The sequence below is a fragment of the Perca fluviatilis genome, chromosome 9, assembly GCF_010015445.1.
Source record: "Perca fluviatilis chromosome 9, GENO_Pfluv_1.0, whole genome shotgun sequence".
NCBI classification, from domain to species: Eukaryota; Metazoa; Chordata; class Actinopteri; order Perciformes; family Percidae; genus Perca; species Perca fluviatilis.
The window spans coordinates 33,270,039-33,284,768 of record NC_053120.1 but is presented as its reverse complement, the minus strand read 5'-3'; the positions used below and the strand labels follow the sequence as shown (position 1 = coordinate 33,284,768).

At 39.6% G+C, this 14,730-nt stretch overlaps 1 protein-coding gene across 1 annotated transcript in view; it reads right to left on the bottom strand.

Annotated features, from left to right (window-relative positions):
- Nucleotides 1-14,730, bottom strand: part of LOC120566032 (inactive N-acetylated-alpha-linked acidic dipeptidase-like protein 2) — a 519,707-nt gene that overhangs the window by 478,151 nt on the left and 26,826 nt on the right. The window contains exon 4 of the mRNA XM_039812233.1: nucleotides 11,909-12,070. Coding sequence (XP_039668167.1) covers nucleotides 11,909-12,070 — 162 coding nt within the window. The remainder of the gene's footprint in view (nucleotides 1-11,908; nucleotides 12,071-14,730) is intronic.

The window sequence follows — 14,730 nt, the reverse complement described above, 5'->3', positions numbered from 1 at the left end:
ATGCTGAAAATGGCAAGTTTTGAGGAAACTGCTAGGTTGGCCTGCTTGTTTCTTTCAGGGAATGATTGTAAAGATTTACAAAGAAAATGTCTATGGCATTTACTATCTAACTGACATTGTTTTGGGACCGATTGGCGGGATTGCTGCGGACAAAGTACACACGTCGATACAACATCCCTCCCTGAGACCATTTTGCAGAGCCACTGTCGCTGCATCCGGAGCTTTGCGTTCCCCAAGACCACTGTTGGAAACCGTGCCATTCCACAGCATGGTTTCCTGGCAATGCAAGACTAAGTGGCTGTTTGATGCGCCCCATGCTTGAAACACAACATTGATATATTTTCACCTCATAGTATTTATATGGCCATTGTCTTAGCAAACACTTGCCTGGTTACACATCCAGCAGACACAAAGCAACCTTACCACTGGAGTCATGTTTCTGGCTACCTGATGAAGTCCAATAGAGACAGAACACATTTAAAATTGCCTAAAAGCTGCTGTGAGGTGGGATGCACTAACCACATGGCAAAGAACCCATAACTAAGTTTTTGTAAGCTTTTATGAAGACAAAAGTGGATACAGACGTGAGAAATCAGCAGAAAGAATGGGAAGACGCTAAGCTAACGTTTTGCACAACGTTACCTTTTCCGCAAGCATTTTGTTTACAAATCAAATATTCAAACGCCAGTTTGAGGCTAACTATATATCTAGAAATCAAGCTAAAGCATTTTGTACAAAGTATGCAACTTTGCGTTTAAGCGTTGGTCAATGGCGCAATCACTTCCCGCTGCCTCAAGATAGCAATACGCCAAGAATTCACATGAACACACCTCACTGTAAGACCAGCACGCGCAAAGATGGGCGCAAGTGCATTTGCTGTGATGTGGGCGCTGGACGGTCTCAAAATAGCAAAGACACTTGCGTCGGGTTTTGCGCCGCGCTGAGCCGGGTGCAAGATAGGGCCCATACTCTCGTCATATACTGTCGTCACAGACACCTAAAAACACGCCGGCAGCTGCCAGTAGTTCCTCACAGAACACTGATTGGTCGGAACCAGGGTGGTACCTCCTTTCATTTAGTTTCACAAAAAGTTCCACTCATCTGCAAGTCTTTGAAATGCCAGAATAAATGACATTTTTTTAATTTAAACTGGACAAAGTCAGTTAGTGGTAGTAATCAGCTGGAGAGCATAAGCTGATGTGAAATAAACTGTTTTCACTTTAAGGCTCAAGACCAGGCTATCTTCAATTATTTATTCTGTTTTCAGATACATGAGTGTTACTCTCTACCACCAAATAGTTGCTCATGAAATCTGTTGTAGTAATAAACACTTTGTGTTCGGTTTTGTAAACCTTTTATTTTCCGCCTGCACAGACCAATTTGGTCTGTTTTTTTTTTTAAATGGTTGGTACTTTATGCACAGCTGGTATAGCGTTGATTCCTTTTATAATTACTTTCATCTTCCAATACTGCATTGCATTTAACTGTAACTGACCTTTCTGAGCTTTTCTACGCACTAGTGTGCTGTTCTAAAAGATCCTCAAAACAATATTTTTTTGTTTGTTTAGTGATAAAACAACTGTTAAAGACTGTTCATTTTCTGCTAGATAATGACTCATAAGGGAATACATTACCGATGTTCAACCAACTTTGTATCATAATGTTGGTAGTATGTTTAAATTAACTATGTTAACCTTCCCTCCATATTACCAGTGCCTAAATCTCCCTACTCACAGAAAAATGACACAAAACGCGACACTTGGGTTTTTTCTGCTGGCTCTATGGCTGTTGCTGTAACTACAGACTGTATTTCCGTTGCAGTTGCATTTGTTGTGCTGCTCATCACGTCTAGACATGCAAATACATTTTACAAAATCCCCCAAAAACACAAATTTTGCTGGTTTTAATATGTTGTGTTGTATAAAATATAATAAACACAATATTTGTTTAGTTATCATCATTGACCGTCTTCCATCCTGTGTTGAATAGCGTCTGGAGAGTTGCTCGTGTCTACACCGCAAATGTCACGTCAGTGTCACGCTCTTGTGAACACTGTCGACACTGAAGCCACTGTCTATACCGGTTCCATGGTCAAGCAGCAAAGGAGCAGCCAAACCTTCTGTTTTTTCTTTCCTTCAATATGTGTGGGTAAACCACCAAAACCTCAGAGATACTTCGCTTTTCACCTCACTAAAAAAATCCATACGTCACACCCATAAAGCTCAACAGTGTGATTCCAGAAGTAAAAAATCCCATTGATTTTCTACATAAGGATTTAGATTATCAGCTATAATGTCTAAACCATCCGACTTAGACTAACCACAAGTTACATTGTTGTGAAATGGAGGTTTCTGCTAACCTGACTCCGCCAGATGGATTGCTTCGCATTTGCTCAGCCTACCCATATGGGAACTTTCCGTTGGAGAACTTTTGGGAAGGGGCGAAAATACTGGTTAGCTGACTGGATAAACATCTGTCTATCACCACCTATGTTTGTGATAGACGGGCCAAATCAACCAATCAGATCAAACTCTTGCCGAAACCAGTCGGGAGAAGAGCAAAAACATCTTTTCCTCCGAGAAAAGCCTCCAGTGCCGTTTTTTGCTCTTCTTTCAATGAAGGAATACTTTCTAATTCGGATAAAACTTGCCCAATAGCTACGCTCATCTCATCCGTGGAAGCTGACATGTTGTTTAGACTGAACATTCGCTTCTCGTTGCGTCACACCTGAACCCGCCTCAAAACCAACGCTGATTGGTCGGTCGTTTGGCGAACGTCTCCAAATTTTCTTTATCTCAAGATGCCAGACTGATCTTCAAGTAGAAAACTGGAGCTTGCGAGATCAGGATGGTCTCATGAGGCTAGGTTTCTCCTCCTGTTAAAGCTAGAAGTCTGTATGAAATCAACCGCAATTTTATCCGCGATCTTATGGAGAAAAACTAAAGTACCCACAATCCTCAGCGTAACAGCAACATCTCTGATTGGTCCAACTCGCTGTTATCATAGAAACGTTTAATGTACATGGGAAACCACGAATGGCTAGAGCAAGCTTCTGCCATTGAAGTCTATGATAGTATCTCTTCACGGTCTTGTACCTTTCCCTTTTCATCATTTTCAAAATGTTATTTTGCACCAAATCAAATGCTTTGTGCTCACTATTCATGTTGTAGCTTGTTGGCTTGGTTCCAGACTTAAAACTCTTTTATATAAGCAATTTTCAAAACGTCAATGAAACAACTGAATGGGGGAAAAACACACAATGCCATTAAAAAAGTGGGCGGTCACGGTTGCGCTTTATTGATGCCAATTTTAAGATCATGGTGATCGATGGTAAATGCAGTTATTGACATTTTGATAGGCTACAATGGTTATTTTTCACAATTGGATGGATAGCTTAATTGGTATTAGAAATACAAAAAGACTACAGTTTACTTTTATTTTTATGGTATTTAAATACCTAAAGTCATTCATTTACAAATATGATTACATTTCATTTACTTGTGACAAGTACTGAAAACATAATTTTATAAAAAATGTGTTAAAAACAACAGCCTACCTTGTTTTATTCAATGTGTTATTGTTATTATTTTCAAATAAAAGGTCTGCTTTTCAAAAAGGAGAGACTGTCTTCCCGTGAAAAACGCCCACATAAGTCAATTTTCAAGCAGCAAAGGTAAAACGAATGGTTCAAAAACACTGAAATCCTGGCTCGAAACAGAAACTATTAGAAAGAGAAGTGCAGATCAGGAGGAGAATATTTCGAGCAGCCCTGTTGAAACTATTGTAGATGAAAGTGAACCAAGCGCAAGTGCTAGTCACTACTTAAGCAGTGCCGGTGAAGTCTCCACAGCACCTGCTAGCAGGAAATGATGCAAAACAGTAAGAAGATATTACCCGAGTTACCTCAAATTTGGATTCAGTTGGAGCAGGACGGAAGAAGTACAGCTTGTCTGTGGTTGACAACAGTCAACAATAAATAATGTTATAAGGAATAAACCAGGCACATGTGGTGCAAAACGTTTAAGAACCACTGAGCTAGATAAAGATTTGTTGTCACCCCAAGACATCATCCAGCCAGAATCAGCAGCAACGACAGCCCATGGCGTCAAAGCAGCAGCTCAATGAATACCCCTTAAAAACCAACCCAGTCTCACAGCATAAAGCTCTCAAACTAAATGTTCAAATTTGAGATATGTGTGGGACTATATGCAGAGAAACAAAAGCCATACAATGCACCTCCCTATAGCTGTAAGACGGAATGTATTGCAGCAGTGTAATTAGCAGGAGAGATAATAGACGGGCTAAGATACTAGCAGTGGGAAACCATCTTCTAGGGATTTGAACTTAATCCAGTTTCTCTGAAAGTAGCTCTGCATGCTTTACACAGCTCTTTGAAGTTTAAATTTGAAAAAAATTGGATTGGAGGTTTCTAGCTGGAAAAAGTCTGCTGTGTTTGCCTTATACCCCTATTGAGGGGAAAAACATTGGAGGCCCTTTGGCTGAGAAACAAAGAGTGGGAAACATAAAATAATTCAAACAAGCAGAAGTCATCCATCTGCGCTAAAGACAGTCTCTCACAACACATTTTTGTCATCCGTTGAATATGGAGCTACTCGGGCATTTATAACAATTACTTAATCAATCACGTATTGGGAATCCCACAAACCAAACAGCAATTCATTCACACTGATATATTTCCCCTGTCTAGTGTCAAAGCTGTTTAAATATGCTCCCCCACTGTCTCATTAGTCTCTATTTCTCTTAGGTCTTTCTTCGTCTTTAAAGCTCATTTAATGTGTCGATTTCACTTTCTCTACCACTGTCTCGTTCCTGCTTCTATTTTTCTATTTTCCCACACAAAGTAACTCAAGCAGTTATTTTTTGTGCCTGATAAAGTAAATAATATAATGATCAGGTCAATGGAAAACGTATAGGTTTGAGTACAAAGGAACATGTGCTGTTAACTGAATGAAAGAGCCAACCCATTATAAGAGTTTCTGGCAGAATTACTCCAGGATCATTCGTTCACTACACCCTCAGCTAGGGCAAAAGTTCTTGCATAACATTATTTGTATTCTCCCACTTCAGAATACATTTCTGGGGACAAAGTGGAGCCATGACTGAGAATATATCATTATTGGAGACTTGCCACCCTGGAAAATCAATTATTATCATCAGTTTAATGTCAAAAAAGTAATGAAAATCAATGCATAGAAGCACACACCATTCCCTACTTTTATTTTATTTACACATAAAGATATACTGGTACATAAATGTTTCAACCATCACTGAACTAATACGGTTACTATAGAGATGACATGTTTATATAAAGTTCTTTGCTAAAAACAGAAGTACGGTATGGGGCTTATACTCTGCTGTCATGGTTTACAATGAATGAATGAATACTGTCAGAGAGCATGGTTGGAATTATAAATAAAATGTGAAAACTGGTAGGAATCACATCAAGACAGAACACCAAGAGACAGTTTGGTCACACCAAGACTAACTAGAAAAGAAGGGTCAGCTTTCAGGGCAGGTTTTCTAAGGGTGTTTTCAAACCTGTAGTTCATTTCGTCTGGACCAAAGGAAAAAAACTGTTTGTAAAATAATTTATATTTTTTATTGATCCCCAGTTGGGAAATTGGAATTTGTTTGTTAGAACACACTACACACAGGCCTGAAATACACACATGCTCAGGTCCTATACGTGCACAAATGAAGAGATGTCAGAGTGAGTGGGCTGCGACTGCTGGACACGTGCCCTGAGCAGTTGGGGGGGGTTCGGGGCCTTGGCAGTGCCCAGGAGCTGAACTGGCATCTCTCCAACTACCAGTCCACACTCCGTACTTTGGTCCGTACGGGGACTTGAACCGGCGACCCTTCGGTTCCCCAACTCCCTACAGACTGAGCTACTGCCACCCCAATTTTGTTATTGTTGCATTTTAGTTCTGGAACAGTTCGTGTTAACGCTGACCGTTTACAAATAAAGCAAGAGGAGTAAACATGAAGTTATACAGAGTGACAGGTCAATTACTGATTGGACAGTTTTAGTGACGTCATCCTGAAATCAAATAGAGCTCAACAGTCTGGTTCTGCAAGTAAAAATCCCATTCATTTTCTCTATAAGGATTTTGATTATTAGTCGTAATGTCTAAATCATCCAAAGTAGACTTTCCATGAGCTACAAGTTGTAAAACTAAGGTTTATGCTCCTGTAGAAGTCAGAGGTCCGTATAATATCCACCTTGTTTTAAGAAAAACACATTTTATTTGCGATGATTTTCACAAAATGTCTCCAGGGAGGGGACTGCAGATAAGGTTCGCACCTTCCTGTAACTTTGATTCTCCCATTGGTTCAGAGGTTCCTCAAACACAGCATAGGGCCTTAATAAAACCCTCCGACACACAGAAACAAATGTCTTTCCCCGCAGCTGACGCTGTGAAAGGAGGCACGCAAGCGCTTGTGCAAATTACTTCCACTTCTGGACAAAGTGGATTTATTTCTCGGTGTTCTGAAGAACACTACTGGATCCTGTAAAACACGCACCTCGTGTTTCCAAAACTGCAGAAGAGAAAACATTTCTCTACCGGAAAATCAGATAACTGTGGACACCGCTTTTCTGATTGTTTTGTGTATTTTGTCGTAATAATTGCTGGTTCAACACAGGTAGTGCTCAAATTCATAATTCCTTTTGTTCCTTTACAATATACCAGATAAATTAATCAAATTAATTCAGATCGGTATTTTAAAGGGAACACCACAGAAATAAGACAGTTTCACAGTTTGATTATTGGTCCCTGATTCCAGGGTGGTGCCCCGTTTTGATTGTTTGTCGACTTGATAAAGTTATGAATTTTTTTTTTTTATTCTTTATTAATATTGATAAAACATCTTTGATAATTTGCCAATGATTGAATCTGTACACCTACGAATACCCAACACCACAATCCTAAGCGTAACAGCAATGTCTATATATCTATATGTCTATATATCGCTATAGCAAGGTACTACCATTGAAGTCTATAATCGTTTCTGTACACAATCTCGTACCTTTGCCTCTGTTGCCATTTTCAAAATGTTCTTATGCGCCAAATCAAATGTTTTATGGTCACGATTCATTTCGAAGCTTGTTGGCTTGGTTTCAGGCTTAAAATGAGTTACACAAGCTTTTAAGAACAAACTCTGAGAAGTGGGAATATAGTATCCCCATCTGACTGTCTGAGAACCCCATTTGGGACTCTCTGGATGAAACAAAGTTTAGGGAAGTGGCTGTGCGCGGCTCTTCATCCGAGGTGTAAAACAGCAAACACTTAAGATCAGGCATACATCTCTCCATTGTGTGGCTCAACACAAATTTTAACTTCACCACCTCTGATAAAGTGCAGCTAATAGCCCAAACCCCAAGCTTTTCAGTGGGAAGACAATCCCGAAAATTGCAAAGGTGTCTATAAGAGAGAAGGATGCAGAGACAATGCCACAGAACTACCAGTAAGAGGAAATACGGCACACTGTAAACACAATTCAAAAATTCTTTTAAGTAGTCTAAATAACTGCAGTCTACAATAGCCTATGGACTGTCAGGAAATGCTAACACATGCAAATATGAGAAGAAGCAACCTATTTTATTACAACTTTATTCTCGAAAAATACCACCATGTTTTTTTTTACTCAGCCTTTATTATTTGTTTGTGTTGTGCTCCTGGCCATTGTTAGAATAATGACTTTTATATGAGAATTCAAGGCATGTGTCAAGGCAAGTTTATACCTTATATCTTGGTTTGTTATAAAATCGTGTTATAACACTTGTGTTATGAGGGTCTGGCTAGTCCACACAGCATTCCGATATGGGAGAAAAATGTGCTCTGGTTTATTGGCGTTTCTTTAAACCAATTACAATCGTCTTAGGCCTCGCTAAGCACCTTACGAAGCAATGGCGCCTCTGGAAGGAACTTGTTTTGGTGGAACATTCGACGTTCAAAAGTTGTTTTAGTCATGCAACAGAAAACACAGATTGGACAGACAGTCTAGCTAGCTGTCTGGATTTACCCTGCAGAGATCTGAGGGGCAGTTAACCATAGTCCTCATAAATTGACCAGAGTTTAAAATGCCAACACAAAGGAAGCCCAAGGCAACGGATATCCGGCCTAAATGAGTAGAATCTGTTGGAATTTCCGCCGGCAATGGAGCAATCCCGGAAGTGGAACGTCGTGGATATAAACTAAAACAAAACCATTTACTATTTTTTATTTGGTCCCCTCCAATAATCAAAACTGGCCAGTGCAATCTTCCCCAAAAACCTATTGTAATTTCCTTTACATAAAAAAAAGACATTTGCACCATAAATTGATGCAGAAAAGGCACAAATTGTTGCAGAAAAAAAATCACCATAGTGCAGAAAATGAAATGTTTGACGTACAACATTTTTATTTTGCTCTAAAGTATAACCCCCCTTAACCCCCCCAATGTTGAACCCAAAGTTACGCCCTTGTGAAAGCCACATGGTCTAGCACTTTGTGAAGCACTCTACCCTGATCTCCACACACTTACTTCAGACTGGCAGTAAATTATGCTACTGAAGGCAACTCACTATTGCGAATTAGTTGAATTTGATTTTGATCCATGCAGACTGGATTATTTGAAATGATCAAAGCCATAACATGAACACTTGACTTGAACCGCTTGACTGGATGTTTCAGTTGAATCTCATCTTTAATAAGCTAATTTAATCATCGAGTTTGTGAAAATGTGGCTTATTGTACAGTGAAGGTCAACTACAGGCCGCATTAGTTCAAAGGAAAAAGATGAGGGGCTGTATCTACCTCACATCCATCTCACAGTTCCGACAGACACAGAATACTAGAGGTCACTGACAAATAAGAATCAGTATATGAATAAAATGAGGACTAGTAGTATGTTAAAAAACAAAACAAAAAAAACACGTACTCCTCATTGATGGTTAAGATATTATGTGTGGGTCTTTGGCCATTATGGATGGGTGGGTGGGGATGTTTCTGGCATGTTTATTATTGAACTATGAATGTGAGAAAATAAATAATTAAAAGCGAGTAAAACTCAGAGAGGGAAACCATGGTGAAATGATTGTCTCAGTTCAGTGGTAAAGCCAGTTATCTCATACACCCAGTCGTCCTGTGATCCTTTGGCTTGGAGAAGGCAGTGTTCGGGTTGACAGAGGTTTGTATCCGTGTTAAAAAAAAGATTTGCTACCTGGTGGAGAGCACGTTATCGCTGGCTTCAGCACTGTCTCTATACTATCTCTGAGTCTTTTCCCTTCCTCTAGGGATATATCACTGCCTGGCCAAAGGCAACAAGTCAGACTTTTGATAATGGTGATCATAGACTTGGGGAGCATCAAACTATGATCCTCTTTCTCTGTTTTCCTACCTTTCTGTCACCTTCTTTGAACATCCATTCAACTCAACTCATCATAACACCATTGCTTTGCTTTCCAACTCCTTTGTACAATCCTCTTTTCTTCTCACATTTTCTGTTTCTCTATCCTTCTTTTAGTGCTTTCATCACTAGTATTAACTTATTACTCATTACTGTATGAACAAGTTCAAGTCCACCATTTTCTGATCTGGCATCCCCGATATCAGAAGAACGATATAAGAGTATGTGACTTCAAAAATAGAGATCACTGTAAGACAATTCAATATTATTACTCTCTGGTCTGACACCTCTATGGTTTATGTTTGGTTAGGTTTGGCAACTTAGGTTGCTTCCACACTTACCTCGTTTGGGCTGGTATGAAAGCTTATCCAAACTCCTTGCACAGAGTTTACAGACTTATATATGATTTAAGATAACTTTCAGATCCATAAGCTGTTCTGACTGAGCACACATGCTGGTCGTCTGTGTGATCATCATCTCTCTCTCCTTCTCTCGCTGTCTGTCAGCTGCTCATTGTTCGCCTTCTTCTAAATTATTAAAACTCTAAAGCAGAACCAGAAAACCCGAGACGTTATGATTGTGGTGTTGCTCCATTATTTCTGTCGGCGAGTTTCGGATATTCTGTCGATTGCATGACGCGTGTTTACAGTGTTTGGTTTGTTTAACAAAGTGCAGTGTGAAAGCAAACTGAACCAAATGAACCCAAGAATTACACAGAGTCCACCGAACTATAGGTGTGAAACAGAAAAGATCATGGTCATAACTAAAAGAGGAGTTATTACATTCTACATTTTGAAACTTGTCTTGTGCCTGTTTTCTATTCAGCAAGTCTCTGCAACCACTTGCAGCTTTCTCTTACTGAGAAGCCACCGTGAGTTGAAAATGTTTTTTGAGTGAGTGGATCTGACCAGTCTTGTGCAAAGTACTTGAAAGCAATACTTGAGTAAAAGTAGAAATATCTGACCAGAAAATGACTTTTGTAGAAGTCTCCTTTTAGAATACTGCTTGAGTAAAAGTCTTAAAGTATATGATATTTACTGTACTTAAGTATCAAAAGTAATTTTCTGATATTGAATGTAAGTAAAGAAAACCTTTTGGTAATGAACTTTATTGTGGCTTCCTTATAGTGACATAATATTCAGGGTTTCTGCACCTTCTTAAAGGTGCTCTAAGTGATGTGACGCGTTTTTTAGGCTACAACATTTTTTGTCACGTTATGTGAACCTTTAAACATCAAGGGTCCTATTTTAACGATCTGAAACGCAAGTATCAAACGTGAAACGCAAGTAGCTTTGTGGGCGGATCTCGGGCGCTGTTGCTATTATACCGGCGGGATAAATGAGAAACCCTGAATATTATGTCACTATAAGGAAGCCACAATAAAGTTCATTACCAAAGGTTTTGCACCCGATGCAAATCTAAAATGGGTTGGTCTGAAGTAGCTAGGTGTGGTTTGGGCGTAACGTGCAATAAACCAATCATAGCATCATCTCACATTCCCTTTAAAAGCAGGCGCGCTTGTTCCATGGCGGATTGTTGCTATGACGGCGGATTTGCCTGGCGCACGCCAGCGTGAGCTGTCTGGGATGCAGCAAAGTAATAAATGCCCGTCTTGATCGGGTGGCGATGTTGCTGCGGCCTCTCGGGCGCAAAGAATGCTGCGACTTTTTGAGGACTGTACTGTACAGTGCCTCCTGACCTATCCAAACACCTGATGTGCATTTTCAGTAATATTTTTCCTTGTAATTATGTATGGTTTGCAAAAATGGGAACTGCTGCGTCCGTGTTGATGAGAGAAGCAAAGTGTATGCGCGTTGTGCACACGCTACATTATGGCCAAGCATGCGCCCCTAATATAGCATCTGAATAACACGCCACTGACTTTAGACCAGGTTTTTCCTGGTCTGCAAAATAGCACCAGGGAACGTTTGTGCCGGAACACGCCTCCTCTTTTCGCTGAACCGCCCCCTGGAGCGCAAATACAATCCCTAATTTACCAACGTGCGTCTGTGGAGGGAAAAGTCTGCTGTGCGTCGGGTGCAAAATAGGAACGATACATGCGTCGGTGTACAAAGTCAGTTGCGCTGGGTGCAAGATAGGGCCTCAAGTCTGACATCAACAAAAAGAATAACAGAATTAAAAAAAATTCCGAGAAAGAATCTTTCACTGCAAGGTACGTAAAACATTTCTTGCAAGTAACCAGTGACAAAGATGCTTAGGGGAAATGCATCAGAGTAAAAGTAGACATGGTATTTAGGATATGTAGTGGAGTAAAAGTAAAAACTTCCAGAAATATAAATAACAAAGTACAGTACAGATACTCGAAAATTCTACTTAAGTACAACAAAGTATTTGTCCTTTGTTACATTACAACACTGGATCTGACCAATGTCACCGGCCTTGACTGCCTTTGTTTCCACATTGTGTCCACAACAAAAGTGTAATTCTTTCAGTAAAATGTTTTTTGTTTTTTTATTACTGCAACTTGGGAGCTTACCTATGAAGAGCGTCTATCTTGTCGGCTGTGATTCCTCTCAGGAGCTCCTCCAGCAGGTCTGAGCTATCAGATGGAGGAACAGGTGTTTTCGCAACAGGTGTGTGAGTGAACCTGCCAATCAGGAGACCCAGGACAAAAAGCCCCACCCCTGCCAGGAAGTACCTATAAAGAATGAGGGAGAGGTCCAAAATGAATCAAGAGATTAGCTCTGGGTAAAGCAAATAAGATGCTCTGAAAAAAAGCTAAAGGCTAATGTCTGGTTTTTTTCAACCTGGACCCTATTTTCAAACTGGTCCAGTATTGAGTGAGAACGCGGTTATCGGCAGCCACGAACCGGGCTGCAACGTAATCATATTGGGCAAATGTGCGTTGTTAATTTTGTCCACTAAAAGTGCTGTGTAAGTGCAGGCTCAGATTATTATTTTACGTGTCAGACAACATTATGGAAAGGATCCCTACAAAGATAGACTTTTTTCTTAAAGGTATAATTCTTTTTGTTTAACTAGAAACAGCTCAGAAATCGCTATCAGCAAACCCACCAGACTCCATTTAAATAAACAATACTTTTAGCATGTATAGAGCCAGCATATTTCCACATGTAAATTGGTAAATTAAGGATTTATTTCAACCAAACCAGAGTGTTGATTGTTGAAACCGTGGGAAGATGAACCAAAACAAATTTTGATTTCACTTCTGTTGAATTTGAATGTGTATTTTATGATAAAAAAATTACCGTTTATTTAAATGGAGTCTGGTGGGTTTGGCAAAAGCGATATTTCAGTTTCATGTTCAACAAAACGGATCTTACATTTTCATAATTGACTAATTAATAATTGCCCAATAACTTTAATCCAATTCAATATACTTTATTGTCTCTTTGGAAAAACTTTTATTGGACTCCGGCGCTGACAATTTTAACTGCACTTACAATTAAGATCAATAAATGGAAACAATAAGACTGACATGATGACTAGGAACAATAAAAACACAGTCAATAAATACAGAAAAATAAAAACAACAACAAAAAGTAAAACAACAGTGAGCCACAGGCCACATTAACAGAACACCATAATAGTATTACACAACCCATACAGCCTCAAGAAGTATTATTGTTTAACATTATGACTGATGTAGGCACAAATGAGTGTTTAAAATGGTTCATTCTGAATTTGGGGACTCTGTATCATCTGCTGGATAGTAAGAGCTCATACTCAGGTTGGAGGATGTGCGACGGATCGGATGAAACTCTCTCGTGCCTGAGTACAGACTGCTCATTGATTGGCTGAGAGGTTTTCAGTCTTCACCTTCACAGCAGACTGTACCAGAAGAGGGAGTTTAGTTTTTATCTGAGCAGAGAGATTACCAAACCAGGCCAATATGCCGTATCTGAGAATGCTCTCCAACACAGCCTGATAAAGTAAAAACATTACTTTCTGATTCACACCAAACACCCTAACAGTGAAAACACACCGATCGTGTAAGCATATATACATAATAATTATAGTTTTTCATTATAGCAGTATAGCAGCGTAGCGCAGCTATTTTTTTTCCAGCGCCCATGTTATCTAATCTGTCCGTTCATACCAGGCACATAGCGTCCACATTGGGCCGCGTGCTGCAGCAATAGTTTCAAGCGTATGTGTCAAGTCAGGCAGGTAATCACATACAGGAAGACCACAGTGCAGCCGGATCCTTTACAAAAATAAAACATTTCAAAATAAAATGAGAGAGAGAAAGAGAGGAGAAGGATCGCTTTGTGAACGGCACAGAGAAATATGCATCCAGTATGAATGGCCAGGCACGCGATCAGGCACATATCTACGCTACGCGGGCTACACGCGCGCCCGGTGTGTTTTCACTGTAAGTCTGCATAAAAAACTTACATTGTAGCTTGTTTTGCTCAGTTCTGCCGCAGCAGTCTTGCGTAATACTGGACCAATTTCAAAGATTGTTGTTCCCATCAGTCACTTAGAACCCAAAACTTGGGGAAATAAGGACCAGGTTGAAAAAGAAAACCTAAGTTACACTGTAATAAATTTCATGTTAGTTTAACTTGGAAATGCAAGTTCCCTTGCTGCCTTGAAAATCGAAGTTCACTCAACTTGAAGACTGCCTTTGTTTCAACTTAGAAATTAAAGTTAATGAGGTTGATGTAACTACAGTGTTCTAGTTTTGTTAAAGTTGTTCTTTTAGTTGATTTAACTTTGTATTACTTGGTTTAACTTCATACTTTAAGTTCAAACAAATCATTCATTTTCTTTAATAATGCAAGAAACCTTCTTTGCCTAGTATAACAGACATACCTTTCTTCTTTATTTCAACTCACACTTTCAAGTTAAAACAAAATAACCACATTTCTAGCAGAGATACCGTGGGTGGGGCCACCCCATGGACCCGTGCAAAATAGCGGCCTCTCTGCTGATCTTGTGTCACTTGACATAAAATGGCCGCTAGTGAAGTGACACGCCGCAGATTAATGCCTGAAGAAAGCCTATTACTGCTCAATGTCTAACACTGTATTACTCCTGCTCTTCTTACCAAACGTAACAGTCACTTAACTCATGGTTACAAAAGTAAACCAGCACAAAAATTACAATTACCAGGCAACAAAATACTACATTCTAAACACATGTTTAATAAACGGAATTCATAAAGTTACATTTGTATTTCGAACAAACTGCAAACTTTTCAGCAAATTTTAACAAAAGTCTATTTACCGCCTTGCATCATGGGAATTGGCCAGCCAATGAACCAGTTGCAGTCCTGACTGCAATTGGTTGATAACTTAACTTACATACCTAAGTTCAATCAACACATACATT